Source organism: Athene noctua, unplaced genomic scaffold (genome assembly GCF_965140245.1).
Source record: "Athene noctua unplaced genomic scaffold, bAthNoc1.hap1.1 HAP1_HAP1_scaffold_36, whole genome shotgun sequence".
In the NCBI taxonomy this organism is placed as follows: Eukaryota; Metazoa; Chordata; class Aves; order Strigiformes; family Strigidae; genus Athene; species Athene noctua.
The window spans coordinates 1065941-1088754 of record NW_027437538.1 but is presented as its reverse complement, the minus strand read 5'-3'; the positions used below and the strand labels follow the sequence as shown (position 1 = coordinate 1088754).

At 51.0% G+C, this 22814-nt stretch overlaps 1 protein-coding gene across 1 annotated transcript; it reads left to right on the top strand.

Annotated features, from left to right (window-relative positions):
- Positions 1 to 3116: 3116 nt before the first annotated feature.
- LOC141974227 (olfactory receptor 14J1-like) lies at positions 3117 to 20870 on the top strand. Its single transcript, XM_074933563.1, has 2 exons — positions 3117 to 3617; positions 20562 to 20870. The coding sequence occupies exons 1-2, from the start codon at positions 3117 to 3119 to the stop codon at positions 20868 to 20870; spliced, it is 810 nt and encodes a 269-aa protein (XP_074789664.1).
- Positions 20871 to 22814: the final 1944 nt, after the last annotated feature.

Sequence of the window (22814 nt, the reverse complement as noted above, 5' to 3'; positions counted from 1 at the left end):
TGGCCTTTGTTGGCCTTTGTTGGCATTGTTGGTTTTTGTTGACCTTTGTTGGCTATTGTTGGTCATTGCTTGCATTTCTTGGCCATTGTTGGCCATCTTTGGCTTTTGTTGGCAATTGTTGGCCTTTGTTGACCATCGTTGGCCATTGCTGGCCTTTGTTGGCCATCATTGGTCGTTATTGGCAATCGTTGGCATTTATTTGCCATCGTTGTGTTTTTTGGCCATCCTTGGCCTTGGTTGGCCTTCGTTGGCCATCGTTGGCCTTTGTTGGCTTTTGTTGACCATCATTGGCCTGTGTTTGCCATCGTTGGCCTTTGTTGCTGACCCCAAATGACCTAAGGGATATTCCAGACCACGTGACATCTTCTCAGTATAAAGCTGGGAGAAAGGAGGAAGGGGGTGGGGTCACCCTTGGTCCTCCAAAGCAACCACTCCGCGTGTGGTAGCCCTGCTCCCTGGGAAGGCACCACAGCGCCTCTCCATGGCAAGTAGAGAATTAATCTCTTTTCTGTGGGGTTTGTTGTTTTGTTTTTTTTTGCTTCCACGTGTGGACTTTTGCTTTGTTTTGTTTCAAACTCTTTTTGTTTTACCCCCAAAGGTTGGTTTATCTTATTTTCTTTCCCGTTTTTGCCCTGTTGAGAAAAACAAGGGGGAAAGGTGGGGGGGGGAGGGGCAAGTGATAAAGAAGCTTTGTGGCTACCTGTCGTTTAGCCATGGGGTCACCGGCAGGGATGCGCTGCCCCTTTAAGAGACCCACGGTGCCAAAGTCTGATGGATAGTCGGGATTGACAGTGGAAGATGGTGGCCTGGAGTGTCAAGGTGGACGTTGTCGTGGTTTAATAAATTATCCGCGACTACAGACAGGAGACACGGGATTTTTGGGGGTGATGTGGGTTTCCGGAAGCCTGCACGTTCCAAATTCCAATCAGGTATCGTTCCCTCGGTCTCTGCTCCGTCCTTCCACAATGTTTGCTGAGGTCATTTAGTCCGTAACTTCGGGTTCCATCTGTCCGGAATCTGAGGAATGAGGCGGAGTCGGCTCACTCGGTGCGAGCAGGAGGCTTTGGCTGTGGCCCGGGGATGCTGCAAGGCACTGTGGGCAATACCAGGGGTATGTGACACTGCGGTTCTTTGGCTGTTCTCACCTAAAACCAGCTCCATCGAGGCACACATCGGCCCTCTCCATCCTTCGGGCTCCCCCACCAAGTGCACCCCGGGCCTTGGGCAAAAGTAAGCCCACGCACGGGTTTAACTTTACCCCATGGAGGAGTAACCCCGACGGTCTTCCCCAACATAATCCCAGGGAGCACTACGGGGGCTTTGTCGTGCCGAGTTTGTGGGAGTGGGATATAATCCACCTGCCAGGCCTCCCTATATTTATATTTTACCATCATCCTCTGTACCAAAGGGGCTTTAACCGACGGGTTGCTTGATAGTAGCACATTCATGGTGTCCACTCCTCAGTCACGAGCCCGTCTCGATGTTCCATCTCAGCCCTGCTGGCCTGAGGAGTCAAGGGCCCAGCGAGCCAGAAATTCACCTTTATGCTGCCAGTCCAGATCCACTCGATCCAGTTTAACAACTTTATTGATGCTCTGGACGAGGGGATCGAGTGCCCCCTCAGTCAGTTTGCAGATGACACCCAGTTGGGTGGGGGTGTTGATCTCTCGAGGGTGGGGAGGCTGCAGAGAGACCTGGCCAGGCTGGAGCCATGGGCTGAGCCCAACTCGGGGAGTTTCACTAAGTGGTGAGGCCGCCCCTTGATTCTTGGGTTCAGTTCTTAGCCCCTCACCCCAAAAAGGCCATTGAAAGACTCGAGCGTGGCCAGAGAAGGGCAACGGAGCTGGGGCAGGGTCTGGAGCACAGGTCTGCTGGGGAGCGGCTGGGGGAACTGGGGGGCTTCAGTCTGGAGAAGAGGAGGCTGAGGGGAGACCTCCTGGCCCTCTGCAACTCCCTGCCAGGAGGGGGCAGAGAGGGGGGATGAGTCTCTGGAGCCAAGGCCCCAGCGCCAGGCCCCGAGGGAATGGCCTCAAGCTGCCCAGGGCAGGGTCAGGCTGGCTCTGAGGAAGGATTTCTGTGCAGAAGGGGCTGTTGGGCGTTGGAATGGGCTGCCCAGGGCAGGGGGGAGTCCCCGGGATCCTTGGGGGGGTTGAAGAGTCGGGCTGAGCCAGCGCTGAGGGATCTGGGGGAGTTGGGAACGGTCAGGGTGTGAGAGACGAGAAACCAGGCCTGTGAGAAACTAAGACAAACAACCTGGGAAAGCAAAAGTTGAGGCTGATTGAAGAAATGCCCCAAACACTCGCAAGATAAAACTCTGAGTCCCAGGGTGCGTTCTGTGGAGGCCCAAGCTGATAACGCTGCCCGATGTAGCTGGGGGAGAGAGCCCTGTGGAGACAGGACGGCTCTGCCCTGGGGCACCTGGGCACATTGCAAGGGCCATGTGTCCGGTGAGTGAACTTTGCTTCATTATCCACAAAATGCATATTAAAGTTAATGCCCACAATATGCTAATGAGGGCTGACATGACCATGCTAATTACATCATCCCATGGAACACATGACCCCTCCCTGTACATGGGATACATAGCTATGTGGGTCGACCTAGGGGACGGACCCAAGGAAATGGGTATAAATCAAAGGGGAGAAGAAAGGGCTCTCTCTCTCTCTGCCCCTCTCCCTGCCCCCCCCCCCCCCCCCCCCCCCCCCCCGTCTGGAGAAAGCAGTGAAGGGAAGAAGACGAATGCCAGCGAAGAAGACGGCCGCCTCCTGGAACCCTCGCCAGCGGGATCAGCGCAGGAACCCAGACCGGTGATCTGTATCCCCCCAGTCCCTCTGTCTCCCTCTTTTCCTTTTCTATTAAGAAATGCAAAGCATATTATATTGCTCGCCACAACTTCTCTGTACTTAGCCAATTATCATGTGTTCAATTAGTGCATTGTAGGTAGTTAATAAATACTTGAACTTGGAGACTTCTTGTCCGCTCCAATTGGGGATTTGCGAATCTGAGTCACTTGTCCCCCACATCGGAGCGGGACATGACACTCCTACTTAGGGTGTGCTGCACAGCTCTTTTTCTTTCTCTTCTTGATCTCAGAAGAGCTTTGTCTGGTCACCATCATGTCCTACGACCGCTACGTTGCCATCTGCAAACCCCTGCACTACGGGACCCTCCTGGGCAGCAGAGCTTGTGTCCACATGGCAGCAGCTGCCTGGGGCACTGGGTTCCTCAATTCTCTCCTGCACACGGCCAACACATTTTCACTGCCTCTCTGCCAGGGCAACACCCTGGACCAGTTCTTCTGTGAAATCCCCCACATCCTCAAGCTCTCCTGCTCACACTCCTACCTCAGGGAAGTTGGGCTTATCATGGTCAGTGCCTGTTTGGCTTTTGGGTGTTTTGTGTTCATTGTGGTGTCCTATGTGCAGATCTTCAGGGCCGTGCTGAGGATCCCCTCTGAGCAGGGACGGCACAAAGCCTTTTCCACGTGCCTCCCTCACCTGGCCGTGGTCTCCCTCTTTGTCAGTACTGGCATGTTTGCCGACCTGAAGCCGCCCTCCCTCTCCTCCCCATCCCTGGACCTGGCGGTGTCATTTCTGTACTCGGTGGTGCCTCCAGCAGTGAACCCCCTCATCTACAGCATGAGGAACCGGGAGATAAAGGATGCCCTGAGGAAACTGATAACTAGATATTATTTTTAAGGAAGAAACTGCTCATCTGCTGCTGCAGAGGTTTAACTTTGTACAGGCCCAGGATATCATGTACATTTTCTGTAGTTGATGGTTGTATTATACTTAGAAAGAGGTTTCCACTCCCCTTCTAATTCACTGCCTGCTTTTCTTTTCTGATCGAGTGGCTGGATAAATGAGGAGCCATGATCTGTGCGTGTTTTAAAAAAACAAAGGGCATGCACTGACTTTTTTTTCTTCTGAGATTTTTCCTGTAAGATTTTAAGGACCTGCACGAAAAATCCTGTGTGCAGAGGTGGAGGGGAAGAGAGTCCCAGCATGGCAGCCCTGCCAGGGAGCACTTGGTCCTCCAGAGATGTTCTCTCTTCCCTTCCACACTCTCTTTCTGATCCCTTCGGTTTGGTGTGAGGCCTGAGGGCTCGGGCAGCTTGGTCACACTCCTGCTGTGTGACAGCCCTGTGACCGCAGGCAGGGACAGGCACTGGGCACTTGTGTGACAGAGCCGGCCTCCCGAAGAGCGGTTCCCTCATGAAAGAGGATCTGCTCAGGGCAGTGCCTGAAGGCTGAGCTCTTCTCCCAAACCTGATCTCAAGAACACGCCCAAGGAAGTGGCCTGCAGAGGAAAACCCCAGCGAAGAGGTGAACAGTGTGATTTGCAGGGTGGGGGCTGGCAGCAGTGTCCTCGCACAGCCAGGCCTCCTGGGAGAGACCTGAAGGAGCAGGCTCTGCTCTGTGTCTGCGCTCACTGGACACACTGGGGCAGCTGCCTGTGCTGCTCTGGCTGGGAGAGAGTTCCTTTTCTTGCTGGGAGCTGCTATGGGGCTGGGGTTTGGTTTGTGCCATGAACAGTGCTGGTAACGCAGGGCTGATTTCGTTATTGCTGAGCAGGGCTTACACAGGGTCAGGGACATTCCTGCTCCTCACCCCACCCCACCAGCGAGCAGCTGGGGGTGCACAAGGAGCTGGGAGGGGACACGGCTGGGACAGCTGACCCCGACTGACCAACGGGGTATTTTGTACCTTATGACATCATGCTCCGTTATATAAAGCTGGGGGAGAAGGACGAACATGGGGACATTCAGAGTTATGGAGCTCGTCTTCCCACGTCACTGTTATGTGAGATGGAGCCCTGATGTCCTGGAGATGGCTGAAGCTCTGCCTGGAAATGGGAAGAAGTGAAGGAATTCCATGTTTCCCTTTGCTTACCTGTGTGTTTTTTTCTGTACCTATTAAACTGCCTTTATCTCAACCTGCAAGTTTTCTCCCTTTTACACTTCTGATTCGCTCCCCCATTGCACCCAGCGGAGTGAGTGTGTGACTGTGTTGGGCCCAGATGCTGGATGGGTTCAAACCATGACATTGACCCAGGGCAAACATGATGCTGTAGCCCCTCAGAACCACCAGTTGCAGCACTGGCCTCTCACCCTAGATCATAGAGGGTCTTTGTCCCTCCACAGAGGGACACCAAGTGAGTAGGTCAGAAGTTCATGTTTGCATTTTATGGAGGAGATGTAAACATGCACATCATGTGTGTGAGGTGAGAGAGCACAACTGCCATCAGCTATTCCTGGGGGTGCTGTGAAGGTGTGTGGCACAAACAGGGTCATGAGGTCACTTCACATTGACAGTAACGTCCCCTGGACAACCCCCTGGCTGCAGCCCTGGGAGGTGTTTCCTTGAACCGAGGTCCCCGAGTCCATTCCTCATGCCGTGGGGCATCTCCCACGAGTGCAGAGCAGGGTGATCAGCACAGGGCTGAGGGGCCTCCCAGCCTCTGGCCGTGGCAGCAGGAGCCCAGAGAGACACGACGACTCCGGCAATGCACTGCCTCTGCGTGTGCAAGGGAAGGACTCGTGTCTCTGAACCCCCTGTGTGTAAGGTGAGGGCATGGGGCCAGCTGAGATGTGGGCACCTGACAGAGCCCGGACACTTGTGTGTGTGACCCAGGAACAACCCCCACTCTCCCAGTGAGACTCATCTCCGCTGCCTTGGACAGGCTCATGGCAAGTGCTCCTGTTGGCTCCGTCACCCTCGCCGGTGATTCTGGGCTGAGCCCTCAGAAGGGCCAGAGCAATCAGAGAGGTTCTGGGGTCCATGGAGAAGGCCGAGGGCAAACCCATCTCCAAGAAGGGCAGGAATGAGAACTGGGAGAATTATAGGGGAGAGTTATAGGCTTGTCAGCTTCCCTCCATCCCTGGGAAGGTCGTAGGCTACGTCCTCCTTCAGCCGTGTCCAGGTAGCTGAAGGCCAAGGAAGGGATTGCTGACCCACAACAGACCGGGGAAAGCAGGGCGTGTTGTGCACATGGGATTGTGCAAGGCCTGTGACATGGTCTCCCATCGTGTTCTCATAGCCAGGTGGGTGCTGCCTGGGCTGAAGAAGAATTGGCACTGGGTCCCAAACCCCATCTTGGCAGAGCTTCACTCAACACTCTCCAGGTCCCCCCCACTTCTCCAGAATGGGGACCCACTCCCTGGGACTCACCCACGTGTGTGGGGCCACACCAGTGCTGAGTGGAGGGGGATGGTAACCCAGGGTGTCTGGGTGTCCCACGCTCCTCCCTATGCAGCCCCGCAGGCAGCTGCCCTTGTTCATCGTGTCCATCCTCTCCTGGCTCGTAGGGAATCCCTCACAGTGCCCAGGCCCTTCTCCTCAGAGCCGCTGCTCAGCCCGGCAGGTCCCAGCCTGCCCTCAGCTATGGGACTATCCACCCCCTGCTCCCTGCTGATCCAGGATTGGCCACTTTTCCTTGTAAAGCTTCAATTTACTTCCATTTTCCCAATCCCAGAGTTTCTCAAGGTCCCCACGGACTGAAGCTCCAATTGGTCACCTTTTAATAGTTGTGGGCATTTGGCTCATCTCGATTGGGGTGTCTTTCACAAGGGAAGAGCATGAGGAGTTGCAGGGCACTACAAATGCTCCCTCCTAGAGAAACTGTGGGGTCCTGGGGCTTTGCTACTGATAAGGCCATGGGGCTGGACCCGGAGGGGAAGTTACCCTTTATGGGAGAGAGCAGCAGGAAGGCATGGAGCTCTGCCGGGGGATGGAGGAGGAGTCAGCTGAGAGCTGAAGAACAGGCTTCATGAGAGCGGGCTCTGGCCTGCTGAGGAACCTGTTTGGAAGAATCCCGTGGGATGCTGCACTGAAGAGAAGAGTGGAGAGCTGTTGATGGTCACGGGTCTTGATGCTGAGAAATGATTGCTTGTTTGAGATTTATTTAATTATATGCTTATAGAAAGCTCTTTAGCAACTTATTTACTTACTTAGAGCAAGTTATAATATTTTTAAAAAACATTGCTAAGAATCCTGCTTGCCCGGACTGTCCTGTGCAATTTTATCAAGGACTGCTGTGTTCATCAACACAAAGCAGTTCACTGAGAAAATCTCTAAAGGATTACAATGTTCAGCAAAATATTATACTTTTCTCCTTGAGTAACAGGTGGCTCTATCTAGTTGGAATTTTGCTAATGAGTGAAGATAGCCATATACAAATGGTAGAAGAATTATGGGTTCTCTTAGTTTAGAAAGTAAACTGTCTGAAAAACACTCTTGTTATTCAAGAAATTGGCCAAGAGAATCTGCGCATGCTCCGGGGAAAAACAGGGTGAGAAAGACTCCGAGCCTTCCTCCCAAAGCCCCCCGGAGACGCCCCCAGGAGGCAATGGGCAGGTGCAAAGATGACATCAAGTGCTGACAGCAGCCTCTAGAGCTAACCCAGCCTCACTCCTGCACATGATGTTTGTGTGATGGAACCCAATGAATATGGAAATCCACACTCGATACGTTTTTGGTAAAATGTGCGGTGGGTGAGCAAGCTTTGTGGAGAGATCCCCTTGCACGCCGGCACCGCAGTAAACATCCCTGCTGTGTAACTCTACTCAAGTTATGGAGTCTTTTTTCCGCGACTCAGTCTCCTCTCTGAGCTCCAGTCCACCCAGAAATGCAGGAAGTCAAGCAGCCTGGGAGGAGACTGGTACAGGTGAGGGAGAAGGTCCTGGTAACAATGAAGCAGGAAGAGGCAGCAGAGAGAAGGTGGGAGCTGGCTGCCTGCCAGCCTCAGTGGTTCCGTGACTGTGCTGGAGAGAGACCTTTGTGGTGGTGGAGGGCAGGTCCTGGAGGGATGAGGGATCCCCGGGCAGCTCCTGGACAGGTGGAGAGTCTGAGATCAGCTCCTGCAGAGATCACTCCTGGACACGTGTCTGGAGAGGCCAAGGGTTCCCACTCCCACAGCCCCGCACACAAACAGCCCAAACCTCGTTTCTCCTGTCTCCACTGACAGGGCTTGTGCTTGGCCTACAGACCTCCCGAGGTCCCCTCCAGGATGGGTGACGGTGCCTTTCCTTCCACCACAGCTCTTCCCTTGATGATGACCGGGAGAGCACCCACACTCCCCGTGACCATGGAGGGAGCAGATGTAACTGTAGAGATATCCTCTGTAGCTTTTGTGTCCCACTGAAGTCATTGAGTCAGGGTTACTTGGCAGGTCCTACGTGGGGCCTTTCGAACCTCCTGAAATGCAACAAGGCCAAGTGCAAGGTCCTGCATCTGGGTCAAGGCAAATCCCAGCATCAGCACAGGCTGGAGGATGAAGGTGCTGGGAGCAGTCCTGCAGAAAAGGACTTGGGGGTGCTGGTGCAGGAAAAGTTGACCCTGAGATGACAATGTGCACTCCGAGCCCAGGAAGCCAACCGTGTCCTGGACTGCATCAAATGAAGTGTGGCGGCAGCTCGAGGGAGGGGATGGTGCCGCTCTGCTGTGCTGAGAGCCCCCGGAGTGCTGCGTCCAGCTCGGGTTCTCAGCACGGCAGGGACATGGAACTCTTGGAGTGGCTCCAAAGGAGGGCCACAAAAATATTCAGAGGGATTCTTCAGCCTGGAGAAGAGAAGGCTCCAAGGAGACCTTGCTGCTGCCTTTCAGCGCTGAGAGGGGGCTTCAAAGTGAGATGGGGGGAGACTTTTGTGAAAGGACACAGTGTAATGGTTCTCGACTAAAAGAGGGCAGATTCAGGGAGATAAAAGGAAGAACACTTTTACAGTGGCACTGGAGAAACCCTGGAACAGGCTGCCCAGAGCGGTGGTAGAGGCCCCGTCCCTGGGAACATTCAAGGTCGATTTGGACGGGGCTTTGAGCCACGTGATCTAGTTGAAGGTGTCCCTGCTCGTTGCAGGGGCTTGGATTAGATGGCATTTAAAGGTCTTTTCCAGCCCAAACTCTTCTGTCACTCTACTCTAGGATCCCTTCACAGCCACCTCCACGTTCATTTTCTGCCTGGTTCCATCACCTCTGATTTCCTTCTCCCCCCGCCCCCAGGGGTGGTCCCCTCTTCTGGTGGTTCCCTCCAGAGTCTCTTCAGCGATGGCCTCGGTGGGGCACGGTAATACCCTCAGACACACGGGGGTTTGCTGCTGACTTTTAGTGCTCCAGAGCCTTGTTGGTTCTTCTTTCAGGATCTGCAGTTCAGGAATTTGGCACTAGAGGGCTCAGGAACAGACAAAATGCCCTGACAAGCCAAGGCAGTGGGCAGCACTTCCCTTAACTCCTCTCTTCTTAGGTGCTTCATCTCAGAGGTTTCAGGAGCACAGTCAACGTGAACAAGTTTCAGTTCTCAGGAACAGTAAGAAATCATTTATTCTTTTTCCATTTCCCTTCTGTTCTGGTTACAGATCATGTGATATCAATAAACTCCCGTTATTTCCCCAGTCTCCAAAACCTTTCAGAGATGATGGGGAGTGGCCTCTCTGTGACATCATCCTGCTCTCTCAGCACCCTGGGATGCAGCCCCTCTGCGCTTGTGGACTGGAAGGGTTGAGGTTCATCAAGTAGCCTCTGATCTAGTTTTCACCGCCCCCTGACTGTTCTGCTCCAGAGTCCTGCCTCGAGGCACAAAGGCCGGGCAGACCTTGCTGGGGAAGGCTGAGGAGAAGAGGACAGAGTGTCTCAGACCTTTCTCCACAGACCCTTACTACATGGAGCAGAGCTCCCACATGCTCTCTGCTACTTTGTTAACTCTTCCTGAAGCAGACAACACCTTTGTTCTCATGCCCTTGACCTCACTTTCCAGTTTCCACTGAGTTTTGCTACAGACCATTGCCAAGCTGGGAAGATGCTCTTGCAGACCAGTTGCAGTGAGCTGGGCTTCCCTTCAGCGCTGCTGACCATGAGATCCCCACGGAAACTGCCCAGAACAGGCCAAAGGCTGCTCCTCTGCATTCTGGCGTCTGGTGTCTTCCAATCTGCTTCCTCCCTCCCCTCCTGAACTGGGGCCCTGCTATTTCAGGGTCATGGCAGCCAGTCTTCACAGCCCTGGCCAGCTCGGCCTTTCAGTGACCCCTCCCCTCTCCGGAGTGGGAAGGAAAAAACACAACAAAGAGCTCAGACATCAAGATCGGGACAGGGAGGGATGATTCACCCCTTATGGCCATGAGCAAAAGACAGACAGGTTAGGGGAACAAAAAACCCATCCATTTAATTCCAACACTAACAACAAAAGTTAAACCCCAGACTGGGACACTGAGAGGTTTTACCACATGTAAAAGCCCCTTCTCCCTCCCATGCTTTCTCCCCAGGCTCAGCTTTGCTCCTGATTTCTCTCCCTCCTCCCTCGCAGCGGCGCAGGGGGGCAGGGGATGGGGTGTGTGATCAGTTCATCACCTGCTGCACAGGTTCTGGGGATCTCACAACCCTTGTCAGAGCACAGACAATGACAGTTTTATGTTTGAAGACAGTGAGGACAGAGAGTCATCAGTAAGTGCTGGGACAGCCTGGGGTCAGAGTGAGGTGGGGCAGCAGGGGTGGGGTGAAAATCTGCAGAGAAACAGGCCGAGGCAGAGGAAAGTGTGGGACAGCCTGTGGTGGGGATGGGCCCTTGGCTGAGGCTGGCACCCCCCAACAGAACTGAAATCCTTGTCCTCTCGACTATGGCTGCTGTCGCTTCCCCTGAGGACCCTGAGAGGACACCAGTTCCTACAGGCACAGCACTTTGCTGCCTCCTCGCCACCCTCCACAGAGCCTGGGGGGATCCGACCGCTGTCCTGCCTCGGCATCACCCCCTGCCTCTCCCTGCCCCAGGAAGAGCCCTGAGCATCCCAGGAGGGAAAGGATCCCCGTTCCCAGGGGATGGGCTCAGGGCTGGACCCTCCTGGGGATGAAACCCATCAAGGCCTTTCAGGGCCCCTCAACATTGGATTGGCAGCCTGTGAGCAGAGCCTCTGCCTTCCTGCTTCCCCAGCCCCAGGGACAGGAACCTTGTCTCCTCATTCCCTGCCCGGCCTCTCCAGTGATGGCCCTCGCTGGGCATCACTGATACCCTCACAGCCTTGGAGCTTTGCTGCTGACTTGCCCTTCTCTAGAGGCCACTCCAACCCCTCTGCTGCACCTGCAGTTCAGGAACTTGGCACCAGAGGGCTCATGAACACGCAAATCCCCCTGACAAGCCAAGTCTCTGGCAGAACTTCATTCCTCCCTTCTGACGGGGGGAATGTGAGAGGTTTCAGCCGTGCAGGCAAAGGGAAAAGCTTTCAGTCCTACATGGCAATAAGAAACAATTTCTTCTCTTTCCACTGCTCCTTGTATTTCTGCTCACCCATGAAGTGACATCAGCAAACTCCACTGGATATTGGTCCTGAGCATCTGCTGATAGAGGCTGAACATGGAGGGAAGCCAAGACCCTCCATGTCAGACACTCTGGGGGCAATCTTTGTCCCTGCCTCCAACCCCACATTTCTCTCATCAGCCCCCTGAGAATTACAGCACCTCTGTTCACACCTGAGCTTTCTCTATGACAATCTGAAGCTGCATTATTCAGACCCTTCCCACCAACTCCCACCTGCTGTACTTGGTACTTGCACACAGCTGCACGCAGACACAGAAGGATGTTTAATTGCCAGAAAGCTAAATCAGCAGAAGCCATGGTTCAATCAAAAATAAAATACACTCCTCTGCTGCATATTAAGTCCATTTTACCACTTCTGAAGGCCACTTTCCACAGTGCAGATTGGCTTACATTAAAGGAAATCAGATATTTTGTCAAGCAGAGACCCCAAGAACCCCCACAGCCCCCCCTGCCCCAGACTCTGTCCATAGTCACTCCCAGAGTCACAGCCTGAAGTCACGAGCTCCCTCGAGCTTCCCATCTGCATCCCATCCCTTCCCATTGCCATCGGCAAACCCACCAGTTAAACAGGACTGGACTCAGGACTGGCCCCTGGGGGTCACCACTGGTGCCCTGCTCCCACGGGCACTTTGTGCTCTTGGCCACGGCCTTCTGGATCCGGCCATTCACCCTGTTTCCAGCCCCCCTCCCTCACGCCTATCGGGCTGTGACGGGATGCAGCGTGACAAGAATTGTTACTGCGGAGGTGAAACCCCTTCCCTGCTCTCCCCTCACCCACCAGCCGAGGCATCTTCTTGCTGTGGTGGGTTACCCGTGGCTGATCACCCAACTGCCACCCAGCTGCTCGCTCACGGCCTCTCCCACCCCAGCGGGATGGGGGAGAAAATAGGAAGAATGGGGGTGAGAAACCTGCTGGGTGGGGACAAGGACAGGGAGATCAGTTCCCAGTTCCCATTGCAGGCAAGACTTGACTTGGGGGAAAGTGACTCCATTTGTTGTCAATTTAAACAGAGATTTAATTATGAACTGAGGTGATGAGTGGGTTCAGTTCTGGGCCCCTCAGCCCAAAAAGGCCATTGAATGACTCGAGCATGGCCAGAGAAGGGCAACGGAGCTGGGGCAGGGTTGAAATGCTGGGGTTTCAACCCCAAGCCCCAAATTAAGGTTGACATAGGGGTGATTCCCACAGCCCTTCCCAAAGGGGGGGTAAGTTTGCCTTTAGGATTCCCTCCAGGGTGGGGCCGGCCTGGCAGACAGAGCCATGGGGTAAATGAGCCCCAGGCTTCCTGCATTAATTAAACAAAGGTCAGGTGTCCCACTTAGGGATAAAAGCTGGGACCCTTTGCAGGCAGGGGCAGTGTCTTTCTCTGCGGGTGCAATGTGCCGAGTTCCCTGTTGGGCAAGGCCCTCTTTCCTCCCTGGGACTGGGCTCCAGTCAGGTCTGGCTTTTGTAAATGTGGGCTCTGTAGAGATTCAGCATGTGGTGAGATGGGGAGTCTAAACAACCTTAGATTGATGGTGCAAGACTGGGGAACTTTCACCAAGACAAAAGGAGGCGTAAGGGGCTGTGTGCAAAGACATACCAGGTGCTGATAACGTTGCTAGGCGACTATCTCCTAGACCAAAGAGAAGCCTCCTCTGGTGCTTGAAGTTGTGGGTATCAGCAGGAGACTACCCCAAACACCAGCACAAACTGGCCTGGCGGTTTGTCCAGGGCCCAGGGAAACAACTGAGGCTGCGCAGAGCGACAGGGTGAAAAGTTCATCAGTGAGGAAGAAGAGGTACTTCATCTATACGACCCCTGCCCGGAACTTGAAGAGCTCATCGCGCAGGCGCAATGGGAGGAGACCTGATTGCCATGAGAAGCGAGGGGAGGCGGGGGTAGGCTATGTATATGTACAGGCGTTCTATGAATATGCACTATTCTGTAACGTATCAGCCGGACGGGAGCTGCAAACGATGCGCATGCTTGTGGTGGAACGATCCCCCATGCGCCCGGCGCTGAATAAACATACCCACTTTATAGCTCCAAAGTTATAGAATGATTTCTCCGCAAAACATCTTGGCACCCCAGATGGGACCATCTCTGCTCGGCTGCCGGGACACTGCTGGAGGGTGGACGTCCTAGGTGCACCCCGAGCTCTTCTCGGAGGAACTCCGCTCCCAGCTGTCCACTGCGGGAGCGGACAAGGACCATCTGGTTCGCGGACAGAGGTATGTTTAAGGGTGACGGGCTGCTGGTAAGACGCGCAGAGACGTCTGGCGCACGGCTCAGTCCCGAGGAGGGGGTACACCCATTTGGTTTTGGCTTTGGGAATCTGCGGGAAAGATCTTTTGGGGCAAACTACCGATGACTGGTATATAAGAGGCAGTTTGCATTTTGGGCAGGGTCCTGGTAATTCCCGTCACCTGCAGGATCTTGCTTCAGGTCTTTGTGTAGTGCACTAATTGTGGATATACTGGCTTTGAACTGACTGCTAATTGTTAACGGTTTATGATTTATACCTGCTAGAAGGATTGTACACAGCTCCTTCTGGGCAACTGGTAGTACCAGACTGGGTTCGTGGGAGAATCCCCTGCTTTCTCTGTGCTCCTATGCTCCTACCTTTAGTAATTTTCATCAAGCCTGGGTATTAGCAGAGTGCGTAGATTGTCGATGTAAGTGGTATTATGTGTCTGATAAGAGGAGGTCGAGGTGTGCAGAGTGCTGGGAAGAAGCGGTGTCGTTAGACCTCTCTGTCGAAAGACGGGAGTGGATAATTATTGTGTGGAAGAAGCCATAAGATACCGGAACTTTGGGAAGTGAAGGAGGCAGAGTGGGAGAAGGTTAAAAGCCAGTGTAGAGACTGCTATAAGTGGAGAGAAAGAATTTTGGGAAGAAGGGATAATAATGGGAAATAAGCAGGGAAAAATTGTAAAGAAAAGCCCATTGGATTGCATACTCACGCACTGGAAAGGCATAGCGGGAGAGGAAGCACGGAAAGCAAGAAAATCCTGATTAAATATTGTAATCAGTGGTGGCCACTTTACAAACTAGAAGAAGCAGCTAAATGGCCACTAAATGGGACCTTAGACTGTAACACGCTTTTGCAATTAATGTTATTTTTCCAGAGGGAAGGGAAGTAGGATGAGGTGTCTTATAACGCAGACATGTTCTTTACCCTCCAAAATCACCGGGGTGGCAGAGGGACTGTGAACTAGTTCCACCACAAGATCCTTTAGTGCTTGCCCTGGAAAAACATTATAAGGGAGCTACTGGCCAAAGTGGAAAGGCTTATTTTTGCAGACCTTTGAAATATAAACTGGGAAAGCAGTTAGGCATACACAAGTTTCTGTATATGCCTGACTCCCCAAAAGCGCTCCTAGGGAGACACTTACTAGAACAGTTAGGAGCAACCATTACCTTTAACAATGGAGAGATTACTCTGGAGGTAAACAACCAAGAACTTGTACAAATCATGAGCTTGTCCCTAACTAGTATCCCCGCAGGAGGAGGAATCAGTGAGGAAATTGTCAGTCAAGGGTATCCCGGGGTGTGGGCCACTGACACGCCTGGAAGGGCGAAGAACGCTCTGCCCGTAGAGGTAAACCTCAAAGAAGGACAACAACCGGTAAGAATTAACCAGTACCCTTTAAAAAAGGAGGATCGGGAAGGGAAACAGCTAGTTACAGAAAATTTTTACAAACAGGATTATTAAAGGAGTGTGAATCTAATTGTAATACTCCCATATTACCTGTCCGGAAACCCGTTGGGTCATATAGGGTAGTTCAGGATCTGAGAGTAATAAACAGATCTCCACCCAGTGGTGGCACACCCATACACTTTGTTGACAAAATTAACTCCGGAGCTAATCTGGTTTACTGTTTTAGACCTCAAGGATGCCTTCTTTTGCCTCTCTCTCCTCGGAGCCAGTCAGAAAACATTTGCATTTGAATGGGAAAATCCTAAGAGTGGACGTAAAACCCAGCTGACCTGGACGGTGCTGCCACAAGGATTTAGAAACAGCCCCATTATATTTGGTAACTAATTGGGCAAAGACTTTGAACTATGGGAAACCCCAGCTCCACCTGAAGAGGGAAAGCTGCTGCAGCATGTAGACGACATCCTAATTGCCACCAAGACAACAGAGGCCTGCGTGACCTAGACGGTAAGCCTTTTAAATTTTCTGGGACTTCAGGGCTACCGGGTATCTAAAAAGAAGGCCTAGGTGATGCAACGTGAAGTTATTTATCTGGACTATGAAATCAGTGCTGGAAAAAGAACTTTAGGACGAGCCCGGAAAGAAGCAATTTGTCAGACTCCGAGGCCACAAACAGTGAAAGAACTGCGAACGTTCCTGGGAATGACTGGGTGGTGCAGACCATGGATTTATAATTATGGATTGCTTGTTAAACCTTCATATGCACTAACCGCCACTCAACAGGAAAATCTCCAATGCAATAAGGAGGCCATACGAGCCTTTGACTTGCTGAAGAAGGCTCTGATGTCAGCCCCGGCCTTGGGACTCCCAGATGTAAGTAAGCCATTCTTTCTCTTTTCACACGAGAAACAGGGAATTGCATTGGGAATACTGGCACAAGACTTAGGCCCGTACCGTCGGGCAGTCGCCTATTTCTCCAAGCAACTGGATACAACCGCTAAAGGTTGGCCCGGATGCCTACGAGCGGTTGCAGCAGTGATCTTAAACATACAGGAGGCACGAAAATTCACCTTAGGCCAGAAAATGAGTGTATTTGTATCTCACCCAGTGTCTGCAGTATTGGAAATTAAAGGGGGACATTGGCTTTTGCCCCGAAGGTTCTTAAAATATCAGGCGGAATTAGTAGAACAAGATGATGTGGAGATTGCAGTAACTAACATTATTAACCCAGCTTCTTTCCTGAGTGCAAACACAGGAGACCCAGTGCAACATGACTGCCTGGAGACCATCGAAGCAACATACTCAAGGCGCACAGATCTGAAGGATGCCCCTCTGGAAGATGCTGAGAACTGGTTTACAGATGGCAGCAGCTATGTCCTGAGCAGCAAGAGGCATGCTGGGTATGCTGTCGCTACCACCCAAGAAATACTGGAATCAGGACCGCTGCCTGTGAATACATCTGCACAAAAGGCAGAGATAATCGCACTGACCCGTGCTTTAGGACTAGCCCAAGGCAAAACTGTGAACATTTACACAGATTCGAAGCGTGCCTTTGGGGTAGTTCATGCTCATGGAGCAATCTGGAAGGAAGGAGGACTGTTGAACTCACAAGGGAAACACATCAAACATGGGAAGGAAATTCTGGAACTGCTAGAAGCTGTCCAACTTCCAAGAAAAGTGCAATCATGCATGTTAAGGCCCACCAAAAGGTGAACTCGGATTTGGAAAAAGGAAATGAACTGGCAGAGAGAGAGGCAAAACAAGCAGCCAAAAGAGAGGTAAAAATAGAGGCAGTTTTAGTTCCTGATGGGCAAATCATCCCAGAAGGTAAGCCTAATTATACTAAAGAGGATCAAAAGTTAATTATAGACCTGGAAGGATCATATAATGAAGAAGGTTGGGCCATCACTCCCCAAGGGAAGGCAGTAATTCCCTCTTGTTTAGCTAGACACCTGGTGCGAGAGGAACACAGGAAAGGGCACTGGGGAGCGGAGGCCCTGCACCGATATTTGGTCAAGAGTATTAGAGCTAGAAATCTGTATACCATAGTAAGACAGGTGACTCAACAGTGTGACCTTTGCCTGCAGATTAATCCTAAGAATACCCCGGCTCTAGAAGTAGGCCAGATTGGAAAAGGAAATGGACCGGGACAACAATGGCAAATTGATTTCTCAGAACTGCAAGAAAAATGGAGTATCAATACCTATTAGTATTAACAGACACCTTTTCCGGTTGGCCAGAGGCATTCCCCACCAGAACGGTTAAAGCCAGAGAAGTAACTAAAGTATTAATACAGGAAATAATTCCACGATTCGGGGTTCCAGCGACCATATCCTCAGATAGGGGTTTGCAATTTATCTCAAAAGTAGTCCAGCAAGTTAGTTGCTTTCTGGGCATAGACTAACTTCACACTCCATACCGTTCCCAATCTAGTGGTCAAGTAGGGAAAATGAATCATTTGATTAAGCAGCAAATAGTGAAACTTGGTCAGGAGTCAAACCTGACCTGGCCTCAGGCCCTCCCTCTGGCTCTTCTGCCTATACGAGCGAAACCGAGGGCCAAGGAAGGATTAAGTCCTTTTGAAATGTTATATGGCAGACCTTATGTGGTACAGAAAGGGACGTCACTGCAGGTCGGAGAGGAAACCGTGAATTCCTACATGATAGCTTTAAGTAAACAGCTTAATAAAATTGGAAAACATGTATTTGGGACTCGGGGCAGAGGGTTAGATGGGCCTGTACATAACATTCAGCCTGGAGACTATGTGTATGTTAAGTCTCTTGCAGAAAAGACTTGGAACCGCAGTGGGAGGGACCGTTTCAAGTGCTACTGACAACATTTACAGCAATCAAGGTTAGAGAGCAGACATCGTGGATACATCATACTAGAGTCAAGAAAGCTCCTAAACAGAACTGGGAGGTGACTGAAAATGGACCATTAAAACTCAGATTCAAACAAAAACTTTTGGATTGAGACCTCAAAATGATCAGCCGTGAGTTGGAACCGTTAATATGTTTTAGAATTATCCTACTTGCCTATGCCCAGGAACCTAAAAACTGGCCTTGGAATCACGCCCAGAAAAATCATGCCATGATGGTGAAGGATGTGGATCCAAGAACAAGATTAGCCATGATGGGTGTTAACAATAATAAGGTGTACCAAGAGGATCAGTGGAGAAGGGACAATAAGGGCGAAGTCAGCCAGTTAGAAGGGAAGATGGGGGATGAAATAACAGTGGGTTGTCAAATATACTATGAGGATGGTCTAGTTCCAGTTTTAGAAGACACCATGATAGGTGTGAGAATGATAGGGTCCTCATATAAATTTGGAGAATCATAAAATTAATATGTTGGTTTAACTTTACCTTAACCGAGACAGCTATTGTAACATGCTTAGGACAAGGATCGGGAGGACAGGCGTTGTTTTACAGAGTTAGAATTGACCCCATACAGCCTACTACTACCCCACCACCTATCACATCTGCAAAGGATATGAGAGCAATTGCTGGGCAAGAGTCAGAACCGAGAATCTTTAAAATAGGTCCACATGTAATCCGGAAACTGGTCAGCAAGTTGTATTATTTAATCCCCAACGGTCATTAAAACAAGTGGAGGTGCATTTGCAGGTGAATCCGGCAGACCTACAGCCAAAGTGCCTTCCATATGTAGAAACAACCCAAAAAGGATGGACCGCCTGCCTAAAGGCTCGAGCTGTTCAAAGACAAGAGAGGGATCTGACAGGAACTTTAGGGACAGGACTAGGAGTATTGAATAGCATAGATTCAGAGGTAATAATGAACAAATTGGCCAACTCAAGAATTGGATCAATTCAAACGGCCTCTAAAGTCATCTTTACTAGCACTAGGGACTCAGCAATGGCTACCATCAAAACTGCTCCCAGATTGGGAGAGAGTTAATCTCGAGGACCATTCAGTGGCGGTAGAGGGGACTGAGGCTCTACAGAAGGACACCTCCCTGGCTCTCAGCTGCATACAGGCGCAGATAGGGATACATCAATTATTTCTAATATTCTAAGGGAAGGGGAGGAGGGGATCCTCCCCAGAGAGATTCGAAAGGTAATTTGGGATAAAGCACTTGGCCAAGAGAGAGAACTACAATCCTGGTAGAAAATGGTGAACTTTACTTATGATAGTGTGAATGATAAAATAATTGCCTTCGTCCTGACCATATCAAGGGCTGTCCAATGTAAAATTTACCCTATGGCTGCTATAGGACTATATCATGAAGGAGCAATAATCAATCCAGTAGGACACAAGGGATGGGTGTGGCAGCAAGGGGATAAGTGGCAAACCATCGATGCAGGTCTGTGTACTAGCACGGGGCACCAGGGATATGTCTGTGAAGGAAACACTCTAGAGGCCCAAGATATGTGTTTGGACACCCACCAGAAAGAGTGCAACTTTGAAGTCCAACTTTCCCCAACAACCACCCAGTTCTAATATACATAGGAGAAGGATGCATATGTCTACGCACTTCCTGTAGGAGCTTGGTGGTTGCTGGTCACGAAAAGGAGAAAGGTAACTCCTCTAATCATTGTATATGTAATTTCACTAAAATTGAAGGGTGCGACTTTAACTATGTTATCCCCGTACTGAGCTCCCAAGTGATAGAAACGGAATACACCTTGTTTCAAAGAATAGGCTCTACCCTCATAGGAATGATTTGGAAAGGGTGAAGGAGATGCTACAGCACAAAGACTTACTTTCCATTCTAGAGGAAGTGAAAGAAAAAGGGAAGGAGATGCTAATAGTAGTAAGACATGATAAGGAGCAAATTCACGAGGTTTTGACAAAAATTACGAAAGGTAGGAGAACATCATTGGTGGGAGACCGTCCTCGGATGGTCGCCCACAACTACTGGAATCTTAAACACGGCCCTCCACCCAGTGGTTGCTTTATTAATATCTGTGACAGTTTTGCTGATCCTCACTAGAATTAGTTATAGGAGCTAGTTGTAAAATAGTCTGACTAGTAAAAGAATTTACTAAGTAGAAAGAAAAGGGGGGAATGAGATAGGGGATTTGAGTAACTTCGGTCAGATGGCACAAGACAGAGGCCTGTCACAAGACAGAGGCCTGTGCACGGACAAAGAAAAGGGGGGAGAGCCACATACCAGGAGCTGATAAAGTTGCTAGGCTGCAATCTCCGAGCGCAAAGAGGAGTTTCTCATGGTCCTTGAAGTTGTGTGTTCAGCAACAAATCATCCTGGATTCTAGCACAAACCGGCCTGGCGGTTTGGCCGGGGCTCAGAGAACAACTGAGACTGCGCAGAGCGACAGGGTGAGAAGTTCATCAGCGAGGAAGAAGAGGTACTTCATCTTTACGACCCTTGCCCAGAAATTTGTGACCCCTGACCGGAACTTGAAGAACTTATCATGCAGGCACAAGGGGAGGAGACCTGATTACCATGAGGAGCGAGGGGAGGCGGGGTAAGCTATGTATATGTACAGGCATTCTATGAATATGCACTACTTTGTAACATATAAGCCGGACTGGAGCTACGAATGGTGAACATGCTTTTGGTGGAGCGATCCCCATGCTGAATAAACATACCTACTTTATAACTTCACGGTTGTAAAGTCTTATCTCCGTAAAACACCAAGGAAGGCCAACAGAGGCCAGCAATGGCTAAGGATGGCAACACCATGGAGGCCAACAATTGCCAAAAAAGGTCAAAAAAGACCAATGATGGCAAACAATGGCCAATAAAGGACAGCAAAGGCCAACAAAAGCCAACAAAGGCCAACAAAGGACAGCAATGGCCAACGATGGCCAGCAAAGTCCAAGGATTGCCAATAAAGGCCAAGAAAGGCCAGCAATGGTCAACAATGGCCAGCAATGGTCAACAATGGCCAGCAATGGTCAACAATGGCCAGCAATGGTCAACAATGGACAACAAAGGCCAGCAATGACCAATGATGGCCAACAAAGGACAACAAAAGCCAACAAAGACAAGCAATGGCTAACAAAGGCCAAAAAAGTCTGCGCTGGATCACGTGGCCCATTACTGGATCATGTTTTCTTACCGTCCCCAGGCACGGCCAAGGCCTTGTCCCCAGAGCTGCTCCCCAGCCAGGCAGCGCCCTTCTCCCGCCACAGCAGGGTGTCCGTCTGTCCCAGGTGCAAGACGTCACCTTTGTCCTTCTTCTGTCTCATGAGGTTCCTCACAGGACGGTCCCGTTGCCTGGCAGGGTTCATCTGAACGGCGCCCCCAGGGCTCAGGAATTGTCGTCTCTAGTGTCAGTGACAAGCACGGCCACAGCTGCCACCTCTGGGTCATGGGTGCACCCAGAAGGGTCCCCTGTGCTGCCACAACGCCCCAGTATGTCCCAGTGACCTCCAGGTGTTCCCTGCACCACAGCTCTCTCAGCCTCCAACGGGTGTTTTACCCATCTCGTTGCCACCCCAGCCCGGCTGTAACGGCATAATTTAGGTACGAGAATATTGAGGGAGACCGTGTCCAATGGTCTTGTTGACTTGGAGTCAGGTGACCCCCACCGTTCTCCTCGCTCCTACCAAGGCGGCCACTTCCCCATGAAGGCGATCAGGTTGGGGAGCCATGATGTCCCCTTGGGGGGTCTGTTTGGGCACTGTCTGTTCTTCTGGGTGCCCGGGAATGTCACCCGAGAGGGCTCATTGGAAGGGCCACTCCTCACCTCGTGCACCCAGTGGGTGCTGGGGGGGCAATTCTGGCCTCTTTCAAATGTGGGTGCGACATTGGCTTGTCCTCACCCACCAGAGACCTCCCCCAACCCTGTGATCTTTAAAAGGGAATATTAAAAAAAAATAAAATAAATTGCTCTTCCCCTGTAACTTCATTGTCACTTCTGGGCAATGCTGTGTCAAATTCAGTTTTCATTTTTTTCACCTGTCCCAATTGAACGAACCGTTCCCGAAGACACATTTTTCCAAAGCGAACTGACTAAAGTAAAAAAAAAAAACAAAAAAAAAAAGGGCTTTCCCCACAATTCTTTTGTATTCTTTCTCATCCTTTGGGTTTGTTCCGCTTCCTCTCAGCTCGCGAGCTGCTGCTTTGAAATTCACGTGGTTAAAATCTTGCCTCTCTCTCAGCAGACTAATTGTCTTCTTGGCCAACTCCTCCAGTATGTTTATCTCTACATTTTCTATCTACCAACGTAAAATATTTCTCATAAGATTACCCCTTGTAGAAAGGCAACCTCATTGGAGATTATACTTAACTTATAGGAGAGAAATGTATTTTATTTTGTATGAACCTTGATGATGTTTGACTTTTCCTTGCTTACAAACAGCAGAAATCCTTCTGCGCCCGTGTGCAGGCGGTTCTCCAAGGACAGCAGGGGGGAGATTGTGCAAAGGAGCTGTAACCTCCCGCTGCAGAGATCAGAGGAGAAATCTGGTGTAAGGAGAGATGATGCGAGTCCCAGGCGGCTGAGGAGAGAAATGCTGGGACTGGGGGTGAGGACAAAGGTTGTCCGGACTGTGTTGGACCCCAAGGGACTGTCCAGGAGATCTCCCGAGGAGATGCTCTGCATCGATGTCAGTCAGAGAGTGCTGCTATCGCCTCTTCTCTAAAGTGTAAATTAAATAATGTGCTCTTTAAAATACAGATTGATTTGTATTAGGGGCACTTTGAAACCTTCCTCCTTAACTACACCAGGAAATGACTCCAATTAGCTGCACAAGTCCTGAAGACTTGAAGAAATCTAAAGGAAGAGAACGAGCTCGTTAGGGCTTTGTGTATTTTAATGAGCCCCGTGGTGTGTTTGGCCCCATGTCCATGATGCTCAGGCCCTGAGAGGAGACTGAGCAAAGGCCTCAACAAGTCCAAGTCAGCAGCAAAGCTCCCCGTGCCCTGAAGCCCTGATTGGCCCCAC

Bases quoted from the DNA above. Each gene is read 5' to 3' on its own strand.
- LOC141974227 (XM_074933563.1), top strand. From the start codon at position 3,117: ATGTCCTACGACCGCTACGTTGCCATCTGCAAACCCCTGCACTACGGG. The intron at 3,618-20,561 runs GTGAACCCCCTC...TAAAACACCAAG, and splicing joins ACTCGGTGGTGCCTCCAGCA to GAAGGCCAACAGAGGCCAGC.